General features: G+C 66.5%; 5 protein-coding genes across 5 annotated transcripts in view; 2 read left to right on the top strand and 3 right to left on the bottom strand.

Annotated features, from left to right (window-relative positions):
- Window positions 1-1,622, top strand: part of EMIHUDRAFT_468086 (hypothetical protein) — a gene marked incomplete at its 3' end in the record, with an annotated part of 6,095 nt that extends 4,473 nt beyond the window's left edge. Inside the window, exons 7-10 of the mRNA XM_005784257.1 lie at window positions 128-206; window positions 298-369; window positions 421-1,092; window positions 1,182-1,622. Coding sequence (XP_005784314.1) covers window positions 128-206; window positions 298-369; window positions 421-1,092; window positions 1,182-1,622 — 1,264 coding nt within the window. The remainder of the gene's footprint in view (window positions 1-127; window positions 207-297; window positions 370-420; window positions 1,093-1,181) is intronic.
- A 2,596-nt stretch (window positions 1,623-4,218) lies between these two features.
- Window positions 4,219-5,167, top strand: EMIHUDRAFT_231338 (hypothetical protein; the record flags this gene model as incomplete). Its single annotated transcript, XM_005784256.1, has 4 exons — window positions 4,219-4,282; window positions 4,475-4,529; window positions 4,680-4,765; window positions 4,908-5,167. 4 exons carry the CDS (start codon window positions 4,219-4,221, stop codon window positions 5,165-5,167), a joined length of 465 nt encoding a protein of 154 aa, XP_005784313.1.
- A 606-nt stretch (window positions 5,168-5,773) lies between these two features.
- On the bottom strand, window positions 5,774-6,250 carry EMIHUDRAFT_47403 (hypothetical protein; the record flags this gene model as incomplete). The annotated part of the gene is made up of 1 exon (XM_005784255.1): window positions 5,774-6,250. A coding segment is annotated over one exon (477 nt), but the record flags the coding sequence as incomplete, so codon positions are not given.
- Window positions 6,251-10,799: 4,549 nt separating this feature from the next.
- EMIHUDRAFT_57099 (hypothetical protein) lies at window positions 10,800-11,126 on the bottom strand (the record flags this gene model as incomplete). Its single annotated transcript, XM_005784254.1, has 1 exon — window positions 10,800-11,126. A coding segment is annotated over one exon (327 nt), but the record flags the coding sequence as incomplete, so codon positions are not given.
- Window positions 11,127-13,162: 2,036 nt separating this feature from the next.
- Window positions 13,163-13,965, bottom strand: part of EMIHUDRAFT_456188 (hypothetical protein) — a gene marked incomplete at its 3' end in the record, with an annotated part of 2,970 nt that continues 2,167 nt past the window's right edge. Inside the window, exons 5-6 of the mRNA XM_005784253.1 lie at window positions 13,805-13,926; window positions 13,163-13,580 (exon numbers count right to left, since the gene is read on the bottom strand). Coding sequence (XP_005784310.1) covers window positions 13,163-13,580; window positions 13,805-13,926 — 540 coding nt within the window. The remainder of the gene's footprint in view (window positions 13,581-13,804; window positions 13,927-13,965) is intronic.

Genomic DNA, 13,965 nt, shown 5'->3' with positions numbered 1-13,965 from the left:
CCACCCCACACCACCCCACACCACCCCACACCACCCCCGCCACACCACCCCATACCACACCACACCACCCCACACCAGCCCCGCCACATCACCCCACACCACCCCACACCACCCCATCGCCTTCCAGGCTGCTGCTGGGCGTGCGCGCCGCATCTCTCGCTCCGCCTCCTCCACCACCACAGCCACGCGCAGTCGCACGCCGCGAGGTGGGGCGAGACAGCGGCGGCGACCAACCAGGCGGGCGACGGGACGCGCGTCCAGGACACGTCCATGACACGTCCACGGCGTGCCCCGTAGGCGGCCGACCAGGCAGACTACGGCACGATCCAGGGCCCCTTCGCGCCGGTCGAGCTGCCGCGCCGGCCGCCGGTGCGCCAATGCCAAGCCGTCAAGAGTTCATCGCAAAGAAGTCGTTTGTAGGTCGAGCTGCTGCGCCGGCCGTCGTTGCGCCGGTACTGTTCCTTTCTCGCCGCGGCGGGCGTGCGGGCGCCGAGCGAGGACGGCGTGGCGACGGAGGGTGACTCAAGCGGGTCGCAGGCGGAGGCGGAGGCGGAGGCGGAGGCGGAGGCGGAGGCGGAGGCGGAGGAGGAGGAGGAGGAGGAGGCGATCGGGTTGGCCGAGGCGGCGGCCGAGGCGGAGGAGGAGACGGCTTTGGCAGAGCTAGCGGGCGAGGCTGCTCACGGAGGCGAGGCGGCGGCGCAGGCTCTGCTGCAGCGCGCGATGGCGGCGGCCGCTCGCCACGGTAGCGACAGCGTGGTGGCCTCTTGCTTGGCCATGGGAGCTCAGCCCGCGCCGCGAGCGAACAACAAGTTCATCAACCGGTTGGCACGCGGCGGCGGCGGAGCGCCGTCGGCGCTCCACGAGGCGGCGCGTGCCGGCCACGCCGCCGTCGTCCGCCGTTTGCTGCACGCCGGCGCGCCGCCGACGCTGGTGACAGCCGCCGGCGACTCGCCGCTGCACGTCGCGTGCGCGTCCGCGGCGGGCTTGCCGGCGATCGCGCCGCTGCTCGAGGCGGGCGCGCCGCTGGCGATGCGTGACGGGCGGCGCCAGTCGGCGCTGCACATCGCGTCACGCGCCGGCCACACGCAGGCGGTGGAGGCGCTCCTCGCCGCCGCGGCCACAGGAAGCCTCCCTGAACCTTCCCTGGGCCTTCCCTGAGCCTTCCCTGAGCTTTCGTGCAGGCGCTGCTCGCCGCGGCGACGCCGGCCGCGGGCTGGCCCGCGCACAAGGAGCCGTTCACGGAGCTCCGCGACCGCTGGCACCGGACGGCGCTGAGTTGGGCGGTCGTCAACGGCCACGTGCGCACCGCCACTGCGCTGGTCGCCGCCGGAGCCGCCGTCAACGGCGTGCGTTCGGCCACGAGCGGCAAGCCGATGCGGGCGAGCCGGCACGCCAAGGCCACGACGCTGCCGCTCGAGACGCCGCTGCACGCGGCGGCACGGCTGCCTCTCGCCACCGCCGTGCCGATGACGAGGCTCCTGCTCGAGGCGGGCGCCGACCCTGCGCTCTGCGACCAGTTTGGGCGAGCTGCGACCCGGCTCATGCCCGCTGAGCTCGCGGCTGAGCTTGGCCGCTTGGGGCTCGGTTGCGGGGACGAGAGGCAGGCGGTGTGTGCAACGTAGGTCCCAGACACACCGCGCTGTTTGCGGCTAGACTTTTGAAGTGTTGTCGCCAGTCTGCAGCTGTGTGCACACATACGACTCGCGATCGGTCGGCTAACGGCGGCTGCGTGTCCCTCCTCTCCCGCGACTCCGCCCCCGAGGGTCGCCCCCCCTAGCCCCCTTGCCCCACCACTTTGTGTGTGCGTGATAAAATCAAGCTCCCGCAAAAAAGGTAAGTTGACGAGGAAAACGACAGGTTTCAGCGCCACCCAGCAGATGCGGGCCGCGTCCCGCCTCGGACCTTCGACAACGCTCGCGTGCCCGCGCTAGAGGTGGCGGGCGACGTGGTCGTGGACCGCGGCCGCATCAGCGGAGAGCGAAGCGACGATGCAGAGATGGCGGTGCCCGAGTGCACGCCCGCAGCGGGCCCATCGGATGGCGAGGTGGTAGGGAGGGGCGGCGAACGCCGCACGAGCATGCACAGGACGGTGACATCGGGGAGGATCCGCAGCAGCGCGCCCAGCAGAAGGTTGGCAAGCGCGGTGACGCGCTCGGCGATGCGCTGGCAGCGGTTAACGCCCGCCACGCTGGAGCAGAGGGTGTTGACTAGCGCGTGGTGGAGGGCGAGCGCCTCCTTCATGTCCGCCTCCAGCTGCTCCGCGGCCATATCAGCCAGCGACACGCCGTTGTCAGGGAGGGCGCCGGTCCTCGCTCGCCCATTCGCCCTGGCGAACTTGGTGGATATGGCGTCGAGGCGGGAATGCAGCTTGGAGAGCGAGCTGTGCGCCTTGCTGCTCCACGCTTGGAGCCGCTCGGCGAGGGCCGCCTCGCGCTCGGAGCGCACCACCTTTGAGTCGCCGATGAGGGAAACGAGCGCCCCCGTCGCCCGCTGGATCTTGGCCATCGCCTCGGGTAGCGCCGCCCGCCACTCCATCGGCCCAAAGCCGCCACCCCCGAGGGCGAGGCTCAGAAAGGCGTCGAGCTGCAGCATCCCAAGCCTCGCCGCCTCCGCTTTCTCGCCGTCCTCTGCTGCCGCCGCCTGCTCCGCCGCCCGCTCCGCCGCCTCAAACGCCTCGCCCGCCACCGGCACCCCAGCCTCGGAGGTCTGGGTGGCAGCTGTCGTAGTCGCAGAGCTCTGGAGTTGATTGGCAATCTCCGCCGCCGCCAATGCGGCTTCGCCCACCGCCTGCAGCTCCGCCTCAGCACTGCTGCGGGCGCTGTTTGCTGCATGCAGCTCCGCCTCAACAGAAGCCAGCCGCTGCTCCAGCGTGGCGCACCGCCCCTCCACCTCCGCGGCGCGCGCGAGGGCCATTGCCTGCCGCCGCCCGCGCTCGCACTCCTCTGCCCTCGGCTCCTCGGGGATGCTGACCTGCTCGTCGAGCAGCGGGCGGGTAGAGCACGTGAAGAGGCTGTGCAATGCGCGGTGCAGCATATACATACGTGTGTTCAGTATGCCCACGTCGTTTTTTGCGCGCGAAGAGGAACGCACGCGGTAGAATATAAACAAAACCATTTTTCACAGCAGACAGGCTCGACACAGGTGCGAACTGGCGCGTGCTAGCACTATCACAGGCACACCTCGCGGGTAGAAATTTTACAACAAAACTCCGACCGTGTTTCGCCTTCCATATATCTATCTAAACTCTTTCACGACACTGGGCACGGGACTGGCGCGCACTGGCACTAACACAGGTACACCAAGGGAGCCGCCTAAGCGACTCCTGCGAGGGCGGCGAGGCACTTAGCTCCGTGCACCCGCCCGCCCCCGCCACAGGCAAGCTCATTCACCATCTGCTCTGCGATTGCCGTGTGAAGAACGAACGACCGAGATACGCTGCTTCTGCAGCCCCAGCCAATTCTTAGTGGTTCCCAGTGTGCTGTGAGAGAGGCTTGTATTTTAAGAATTCTTAGTGGTCCAAGAGTCACGTCATCGAAGGTACTGGGCCCGCGTCAGCTTGTTCTGTAGCTTTTACAACAAAGCTCCGTTGGCACGACAGTGCCTCGACAACTGCCGCTGGTAGGCGCGCCGCGCCGAACCATGGCGGGCGCGCCGCGGCCGCGCGCAACCTTCGTCACAGTGCCAAGAGCAGGCGGACATCGCCTCCAGGGAGGGGGGCGTGCTTCTGCTCACACCACATGCTAGGGGGGGGGTCCGACCCCCCCCAGAGGCTTCACCACATGCTAGGGGGGGGGTCCCGCCCCCCCCAGCACCTTCACCACATGCTAGGGGGGGGGGTCGTGGCCGAGGACCCCCCCAGAGACTCGTGGTCAGACCCTCCGGGCCCTTGATTTTACGCCGCATTTCGCAGCATGCATTTTCGAGGGGGAAATCATCCTTTGGAGCTACATGAGCCTTGAGACTGGTCAGATTCTCCAGGATATTGGACTTTCAGCCACGATTTCACAACTTTGGGGGCAAAATCGGCTCTCTGGCGGCTATTCCTAGCCCACGAACTGCTGGGGGGTGCCCACCACATGCTAGGGGGGGGGTCCGACCCCCCCCAGAGGCTTCACCACATGCTTCTAGGGGGGGGGTCCCAACCCCCCCAGCGCCTTCACCACATGCTAGGGGGGGGGGTGGAGCATGAGCAGAAGCACGCCCCCCTCCCTGGAAGCGATGTCCGCCTGCTCCAACCGCGCGCGGCCGTCGACCGGCAAGCACACGCCTCGACTCGGACACAGTGTTCCGAGGGCAAGGGAGAGAGGGGCTGGCCCCTAGCCCGAGAGGGGCGCTTCCGAGACCCACTACATGACCACGCACACATCATCCCGCGGCCTGGCGGTCAGCGGGATTGCAACCAGTCTTCGCGTGCCGCCTGTCGTTCGACTCGGGCGCCTTGAGCGTCGGGGTGGCGAGCAGGGGACACACACAGCGACCGGGATTGCCAGCATCGTGTTTGACAAGCACATCTGTGTAAAAAAAGTTAGGTATAAAGAAAGGCAGAAAGGTGAAGGACAGCTCCAGGCTCGGACTGGACACCAACGCGGTACCTATGTGAGTGAGTGCTGGCGTGCGGCGGCGGCGGTGACACCGCCCCTCAGAGCCGTGTGTGGCGAGAGCAATCGCACTCCCCGCAGGGTCATCGAGCTGGGGGCGGGCGGGGAGCGCCTGCAGCGTCCCGCCGCCCTTGGCCGGGTCCGCCTCTTGCACGAGGACGAGCGAGGTGGCCGACCACGGTCGCACGGTTCGAGGAGCGGCGGTGCGAGCACTGCGGCGGCGCAGTGCGGCTGCGCTGGCAGCGCGAACTCCACGCCGAGACCGCAGCCGTCGAGCCGCTTGCGGTGGGCGCGGCCGCATCGCTAGAGGCGAGAGCTTCCGGGAGACGTACTGGGCGTGGTACAATCTCTCGGCACGGGCCGCGATCGGCAACGCGGCGTACGCGGCCGGGGTGGCGGCGACAGCCAAGGCCAGCGCGAGCGAGGCGGCAGACGCGCCCCTGCTGGGCGCGGCCGTCGACGAGCTCGCGCTCGACGACGAGACGGTCGCCGAGGCGATCGCGGCGCTAGACGGAGGCGACGGAGTGCCGGGCTGCGGCGATGATGCCGATGAAGACGCCGGCGGGTGATCACCGCGATGCGTCGCAAGAGGTTTGAATCGGAGTGCGAATGTGAGACGCGTGATATAGGGTCGTGTGTGGCTAACCAAGACGCTGGAGGGGGGGCAGAAACGCGCCATGTGCTGGCGCCCCAAGGGCGGCGAGCTGCCGCCGATGATGATGCGGAAACGGAAGCGGAGCAAGAGCAGCGGCTTGACAGCGGAGCTGGAGGCGGGCAAGAAGGGCAGCAAGAAGGTGGCCAAGCCTGCTGCGCCTGCCGCGCCGTCTGTCACCGCGGCTGCGCCTGTGCCTGCGCCGCCGGTCGCAGTTCTTGAATGAATGAGTGCCGCCCCCCTTGTACCCTCTCTTGACGCATCCTTCAATCCAAATCTTTACTGTTCTACCGAGTCGATGTGTGGCTAGCGTGGCCGCCGTATGGGCTGCGCCGCTGCCGCTACCACGCACACGATTATGTACCACCCCCACCACCCCTCTAGGGGGCCACCCTCATCTCTCCTCCCCCTCTCCACCTCCCTGTTACGCCACATCCTCCAGCAGCGTGTAGCACTCCAGGTCCTTGGCGGAGCACACCGTGTCCAGGCCCGGCGCCGGGCGGATCATGCGCGGCGGCGCCGTGGCGCGGCAGGGGCCGCCACGGTAGTACTGCCCGGCGGTGAGGTGCTCATTCTTCATCACCACGCCGTGCGGCGCCACGGTGGCGCCGTCATCAATGTTGCTGCCGTACATGACCACCGTCTGCGCCATGGCGGAGGCGCCGACGCCGATGCGCACGGGGGCAATCTTGAGCACGCGGTCCTCGAAGCTGTGCGCCTGGAACAGGCACGACACGGTGGAGCCCGTCTCGAGGGTCAGCATGTCCGGGTCCACCAGCTGCACAAAGTTGCCGTGCAGCACCACATTGTCGCCCACGTTGGCGCCCACGGTCCGCAGCCACATGGGCAGGAAGGGGGTGCCGCCCAGCGGCGTCATGGCCGGCGCCGCCCAGTGCTGCCAGATGGTGTACAGGTAGTCCCAGCGGCAGGCCCAGCAGCTCCACAGCGGGTGCTGCCCCGGCTTCACGCGGCCCAGCAAGATCCACTTGACCAGCCACACCGTGATGACCAGGCCAGCGCTGGAGGCGATGATGTAGCCGGGCAGGACGAGCAGGTAAAACACGGCGGGCGGCACCGCCGCCTGCGCGGAGCCCAGGGTGGAGGTCCACGCCAGCACCAGCGCCGCGGGCATGACCGGCATGGCGAAGCGCAGCCACTCCCAGAACACGCGGTTCACGTAGCGCGGCCAGGACACGGCGTCCTTGTGCGTGAGGGCGCGGTCCACCTGCACCACCTCGCGGCGAGGCAGGCGCATGGCGGGGTGGCCAAACCAGGAGGTGTGCGGGAGGACGCGCGCGGCGGCTTCCTCCGCGTCGTTGCCGGGGGACGTGGCCACGCCCAGCAGCACGTGGGAGGGCAGGGCGCAGCCGGGCGGCAGCACCACGTGGTTGCCCAGGAACGTGTCGTGGCCGATGGTGAGGTGGCCAAACGTCACCTGGCCGCGGCTCACGCGCTGGCCGCCCAGGTAGATGCCGTCGGCAAAGAAGACATCGCGGTCAATGGTGGTCAGCTCCGGGATGACGTCGTAGATGGAGGAAATCTCGCAGCCGGCGCCAATGTCGGCGCCCGCCAGCCGCAGCCACACTGGCCACAGGAGCGTGCCAGACAGGTCCTTGGACGCCTTCTCCAGCACGCCAATAAAGCCTGTTCACCTACAGTGGGCACACCGTGCGCCCGACGGGGACATCCAAGCGCAGGCCCCGCACGCGGCCCTGCTGCCCTCCCGTCGGCTGAAATCGACCAGGCCCATCGCCGTGGGCCCACCGGCGACTGCGGCGGCCCTAGCACCGGCCGATTGTTTGAGCGATGGCCTGTGCTGCGGCCATCTCGGACGTTTAAGCGGCGCCAGCCAGCGGCTCGGCCGCGCATCCTTCACACACGCCGCCACGACCGGGACGAGCGGCCCCGGTGTCGAGCCATGGTGTGAGCTGCATGTGCGCGGCGGCCGTGGCGACAGCAGGTCCACCAGACGGACCTCAAAGCTTGCCGTCGGCGTGCTGTCGTGGCGAGAGCGCGAGACAGCTGCAGAGGAGCCGAGTGCAGTGACGAGCCAGAGGCTACCTGGGTCACCAAGTGGTGGATCTTGCCCATTCTGAGCAGGGCTGTGCTTTGGTGGGGTTGTGCTTGAGCGTGTGTGAAGTGGGAGTGCGTGCCGGCGGTGTCTGTGGGTGAAACAGGCGTGTGTGTGGCCGTAAGAGCCGTGGTATGAGCCAGAGTGGGCTTCATCACCCAAAATAAGGACGGTTTGGGACAGCTCAGACTTGACACTGATGGGCCTGGGCCAGGAGAGCGACAGAGAAGGCGAGGTGGTGAGCTGGGAAGCCGCTTCGTCGGCATGGAGGTGTCGTGATGAACTGCCGAAAAGTACTATTTGCGCCTTGCTCAAAACTTCGGGAGAGAAGGCCTACATATTATGACTGTACCCATGCGCCCGGTGCATGAGGGCTGCGGGTCGGGACATATCACGGTCGGTGGCGCCGATAATGACCTCCGGAATGCCCTCGCAACCGCCTCGGATGGGGTCCACCGGAGACAATCTCGAGCCCTCTCCGTGGCATCACGAGCCGGTGTGAGCTTGCAGACCCAAGGTAAGTGCGGCCTGGGATGGCTCAGGCGTGCTACTGATGGGCCTGGGCCAGGAGAGCGACAGACAAGGCGAGGTGGTGAGCTGAGAGGCTGGCAGCGTCCGCGTGTGACCTTGCCACGAAGCGCTATTTCCTGCTCTCAGGTCACCACCTCGCATTCTCTGTCGCTCTCCTGGCCCAGGCCCATCAGTAGCAAGCCTTAGCTGTCCCAGACCGCACTTATCTCGGGTCTTCAAGCTCACACCGGCTCGTGATGCTCCGGTGTAGGCGCTCGAGAGCACTCCCGGTGGCCCGTGCCGAGCGATTGTGAGGGCTTTACGGAGGTCATTGTCGGCGCCACCGACCGTGAAATGTCCCGATCCACAGCCCTCATGTACCAGACGCATGGATGCAGTCATAATATGTAGGCCTTCTCTCCAAATGTTTTGAGCAATAGCCGCAAAAGGCGCTTCTTGGCACTTTTCATCGCGACACGTCCAGGTGCAGACAAAGCGGCTTCCCAGCTCACCACCTCGCCTTCTCTGTCTCTCTCCTGGCCAAGGCCCATCAGTATCAAGCCTGAGCTGTCCCAAACCGCCCTTATCTTTGGTGATGAAGCCCACTCTGGCTCATACCACGGCTCTTACGGCCTCACACACGCCTGTTTTTCACCCACAGACACCGCCGGCACGCACTCCCACTTCACACACGCTCAAGCACAACCCCACCAAAGCACAGCCCTGCTCAGAATGGGCAAGATCCACCACTTGGTGACCCAGGTAGCTTCTGGCTCGTCACTGCACTCGGCTCCTCTGCAGCTGTCTCGCGCTCTCGCCACGACAGCACGCCGACGGCAAGCTTTGAGGTCCGTCTGGTGGACCTGCTGTCGCCACGGCCGCCGCGCACATGCAGCTCACACCATGGCTCGACACCGGGGCCGCTCGTCCCGGTCGTGGCGGCGTGTGTGAAGGATGCGCGGCCGAGCCGCTGGCTGGCGCCGCTTAAACGTCCGAGATGGCCGCAGCACAGGCCATGCGTCGCGCCGCCGGCCAAGCCCAGCCTCTCGGCGGACCCCGGCCGTGCCAGAGGCAGCCCAGGTGGCGCGTGGGGCCGCGGCTCGGCGCTGGGAGCGCGCACGGGGCCGTCCTCCAGTCAGGCCGACCACCTGTAACGGCCGACCCCCTGTGAAGAGAGCTTGGATGTCCCCTCGTCCAGCACGCGAAGTCCCACTTTGGCATGCTCGTGCTCGTCGCCATCTTCGTCTTTTTTGCTCATTCTTCTTGCGCGTCCCAGCGGCCCTAGTGCCACCAGCAAGCAGCCGGCTGCACGGGGCGAGAGGGTGCGTTTGAACGGCCTTTTCAAAGGTGTGAAAAACAGGTGAACAGCCTTTATCTTGAGGTACGCGCGCGCCCAGGTGAGGGAGTAGCGGGAGTAGGTGCCGGCCTTGATGGTGCCGCTGAAGCGGCACTGCAGCGCCGACAGCCACAGGCTGACAAAGTGGATGCCACAGGCGGAGGCCAGGTAGGTGGCCACCACGGTGCCGCTGGCCCAGGTTGAAGCGACGGTGCTGGGGTACACAAAGTCCATCACGGCGTCGTCGTCCAGGCCGGCAGAGGCCATCAGTGCCAGCACGCCAGCAATGATGGGCAGGTTGATGAGGAGCGGGCCGAACAGCTGCGCGCCAAAGCGACTGACCTCGCAACCTTCGTTCCCCAGCCAGCACGGGTGTTCTATGTCTCTTATTTTTCTACCTTTTTCGAGGGATAGTCCGTCCTAGTCTTCGCAACGTGCGTAATAGTTATCCTCGACACAATTACACCGCATGGAATTTTTGTCATAAAAGCGGATGCCCGGAGCACATGCGTAGCACGTACTTGGACCGTTTGGAAGGCTGCAGATGACCAGCTCTGTTTGTCGCCGCTTAAGTTTTGATGCGTGCTTGACATAGTAAGCACCTTCTGTCACGATCTGTATCGAATCATACCCCATCTTCCGAGCACTGTCGCACCATCCAGTGTCGTTACGATCTGTTCGACTGCTGTCGTTGCTCAGCAAAATGCCAGCATCTTCGCGAGATGCCAAGCGGAGGGATCTGCCAATTTGCACTTTAATGCTCGTTCCTGGTGTGACAAAAAACCAGTAGCCATACCTCCCGCCGTCGCACAACTTCTGTCTTGATCCGGATGCATTCCAGCGCATCACATCAACCAGGGTGTTGTCGGTGTTTTCGGGCGTGGTTTGCATTGCACCGGTGTACAAAAGAAGCTGATGCTCGTTTCTGGCCCACATCTTTGGAAGCCGTCTAGAATGCACGCCCCGTCTAGTGCTGCGCGCCTTTTTATTCGCTGCCTCGTTGTAGCAGTGTCTGTCTCCATGGGCAGTGAAATAGTAGCAGTTGGAAGAGTTTAGGTATGCCTTGTTGAAAGATAGCATCTGAGCCAAGAAACTTGAGGCTGCTGTAGTATCCCCACCGGGTGAGCCATCGCCGTGCGCATCCGCACTGTGCGAGCCGCCACCATGCGCGTCTGCCGCGTGCGAGCCCCCGCCGAGCGCGCCCGCGCCGTGCGAACCTGTGCCGTGCGGGGGCGCATGGCGCGCTTCCGCAGCACTCGACCCCACTGCGACAAGGGTGTCGGCCCCGCTGGCCTTTTGGGCGTCGACGCCCCCTGGGCCTGGCGATGGAAGGAGCGGCGGCGCAGGTGCTGCAGGGGGCGACGGGGGCGGCGAGGGCGGCGAGGGCGGCGGAGACGGGGGCGTCGAGGGCGGCGGCGGCGGCGAGGGCGGCGGCGAGGGCGGCGGCGAGGGCGGCGGCGAGGGCGGCGAGGGCGGCGAGGGCGGCGGCGAGGGCGGCAGCGAGGGCGGCGGGTAGTTGCACTCAGGTGAGTCCGAGCCCAAGGCGCAGACATTGGGAAGGGCGGGCAGGGGGCAGGCGAAGTGGTTGGTGCCGCCCAGCGAGCAGAACCTCAGCCGCAGGCTGTTGAGCTGCGACGGCACGGTTCCGGAGATGTCATTGTCGGACAGTCTGAGCTCCTCTAGCTTCGAGAGCTTGCTCGTATCCGGAGGGATGGTGCCCGAGATGGAGTTGTAGCGCAGGTAAAGCCCATGCAGCTGCGACATGCCGCCCAGCTGCGAAGGAATGGTGCCGGAGATGGAGTTGCGTTCCAGGTAAAGATGCTCCAGCTGCGCGAGCTTGGGAGGGATGGTGCCCGAGATGGAGTTGCTGTCCAATTTAAGGTACCTCAGCTGCGGGATGTCGCCCAGCTGCGAAGGGATCGTCCCCGACAGCCCTTTCCAGGCCAGATTCACCGTGGTCCCCCAGTAGTTGCCGTCGCACAGCGACGTGCCATACACGGGCAGCGGGCAGCCGGAGGGGCAGTACTCGCTGTTGTCGCAGAGCGTGCCCGCGGCCTCGCCGCGATCCGCCAGCAGGAGGAGCGCGAGCGGGGCGAGGCGCGGCGCCGAGGAGGAGCAAACCGCCGCCAACAGCGTAAGAGCGAGCGAGTTTGCCAGCGTCGTGGCGGGCGATCGTGCAAGCCGAGCTCGCGTCGCCGCGCAGCCGCTGGAGAACGCGTGCTTTGCACCGACGCGGGAGGATGCAGGTGCGGTCGAGGCCGAGGATTCACCAGAGGCCTGCATATGTCTTCGGTGTTGTGCAAGGGAGGCTGCCGAGTAGTGAGAGCGTCTCAGGATTGGATGTGCCCTGGCGCTTTTCTTTTTTTGAGCTAGACTTCGTTGTTAATAGGAACAAGCGAAGGCACACACGACATGACGCCAAACACACGATTGCACGCACCGCACCGCACCTCGCACCCGCGCCCGCCGCCCCCCCGACCCCCGCCCCGCCTAGGTGGGAAAGAGATGAGGAGATGGGACAGCGAAGGAGGAGCCACGAACACGTATGGGAGGTTTCGTTGATGCGTCACGCTGCCCGGCGTCTCTCACTTTCCGGGACAGCCCCGCCCTTGTGAGGCAGGAAAGTGACGACTACCCCGTACGCCCTGTTGCTTCTACCCCCTCGCCGACCGCCCATCCCCCCTCCCCTCCCCCACCCCGACGAGCCGATGACCGTCGCCTCTGCCCTGGCAGCCGCGCGCCCCCGAGCCCCCCCCCCACCCACCCACCCACCCACACACACACACACACACCGCCGCCGCGCGAGCGCCGCGCGGCGGCACACCCAGGTAGGTAGGTAGAAAGATGAACAACAGTCAGGCTCGGACTGGACACCAGCGCGGTATGGGTGGACGCGGGACAGATGATGACGACACGCACGAGCGACACACAGACACAAACAGGCTCACAAGACACACAGCCAGCAACCAGGCTGCCACACACCCTGAGTAGGCGTACACATCACTCCAGGGCCACGCCCCTCCTGTCGCCCCCCCCAGCACTCCAAGGTGCCAAGGGAACAAACAAGGGCACAACAAACAACAGACGACAGGAAGTGACGTGCGAGGCTAGAGCAGGCTTGCTCTACCTCTAGCAATCTCGCCGGCCGGCGAGGCACGGACGAGACCGTGTGTGGGGTTAGTGAGGTGTCTATGGTCTCCCTCCTCACGGGCTAGCCGCCAGCAGCTAGCCCTATCTCGCACTCACAGTTAATGGACAATTCAATGTGTGAGTGTTTGCGAACAGAGGCACGTGTGCTAATTCTAGGCCGCACGTCGTGGCACTATGACGAAGGTAGACGTGCGGCTGCAGCGCGCCCGCCGCAGGCTCGGTGGTGCGCGCGTGTTAGCGATAACGTTGCGGGTAGAGCCGTTCCCGACTTGTCGAATGCGAGGCCTCTGCGACGAGTGCCAGTCGCGCTGCGGAGCCACGCCCTTCGAGCCGCGTCCCGTCGGCACTACCCTCAAGTGCGTGTCGCCTTAAATGCGGTGTGTGTCGGTGGTTTCGAGTTCGAAGCGACGATGTTCCTCGCGGGACGGGAGTAGGCTTTTGCCCGGTCAGGAAGCAGGGTGGTGGTCGTGCCCTCGTCGCGTGCTAGCTGACTGTAGCCAGCTTCCCGGCCTACGGCGTCTACCGGGAGCCTCCCGGACCACGTCGACCTCGGGAGCTCTCCCGCCGACCGTTTAAGCGTTTAAGACCGTTTAAGGAATCGGCGGCCCAGGCAGCCTTGAAACGGGCCAGGCCCGCTTTAAGCTGTTTAAGCCGCAGGCGCCCCAGGGCCCACCCTTTTAAGCCTAGGGGTCCCCTAAGGCGGCGGTCACGTGTCCTCCGGTTTTTCGAGCGGTCGTGTGCTCAACGCATCCCCGATCCCCCGAGTTTACGGCCCGAAATCGCGCTGACGGCGTGCCACCATTTTCATTTCTTTATATTGGACGTTTGGCGGTGGCACTCTCCAACTACCTATACACGGCCCGGACCTGTAAACCCCTCCCGGCCCTCTCCACCTCCGACGCCCGCTGCTGCGCGCCCAGCCGCAAGTGCGCGGCGGCCTCCTCCGCGCTGCACGGCCCGCTCCACTCCGACGCCCTCTCCCCGCCAGTCAGCCTCCTCGGCTCGACAGGCACGGGCAGCACCGGCCCGAGCCCGCCCGCGCCGAGCGCCGCGCATGGTGCCGCGCCCTCGGTCTCGCCCTCGCCCGCGCCCTGAGCCGGCTGCACGGCCACGCCGGCCACGCCCGCCGCGGCGTCCTCGCGCCGGATCGCGCGCTCGAGGAGGGCGCCGGCGGCGAGCAGCGCCGCCTCGCCGCCCGGCTGGCCGACCAGCTGCACGCCGACAGGCAGCCCTAACAAAGAAGTCCCGAGAGTATTTCTTTTTCTCGCGGACGCGGGCCGCGGGGGCGGACGTGGCGTGCGCCGTCGGCGGTGCTGCCGGCAGGGAGGGCGAGGCAGGGCAGGCCGGTGAGCGAGATGACCGAGCAGGGGAGCATCCACTCGATGTAGTCTGCAAAGGAGACCGCCTCGCCCTCGCCGCCCGCCCCGCCCAAGCCGAGGGGCGGGGCCTCGCCCCCGCCGCCCTCCCCGCCGAGGGCTGCGGGGTACCGCAGCTCGCCGCGAAAGGGCGGCATCAGCGTGCAGGGGCAGACGAGCAGGTCGTGCTCCCGCAGAAAGGCGAGCGCCGCCGCGTGCATCCGCTGGCGCGCTCGCTCCCGCGCGGGGAGCGCCTGCGGTCACAGGCGTCCTGCCAGGGGGGGGGGGGGGGG

This window comes from Emiliania huxleyi (assembly GCF_000372725.1).
Source record: "Emiliania huxleyi CCMP1516 chromosome Unknown EMIHUscaffold_171, whole genome shotgun sequence".
Classification (NCBI taxonomy): Eukaryota; Haptophyta; order Isochrysidales; family Noelaerhabdaceae; genus Emiliania; species Emiliania huxleyi.
Note: the sequence above shows the minus strand (reverse complement) of the source record. Positions and strands in the feature narration are given on the sequence as shown.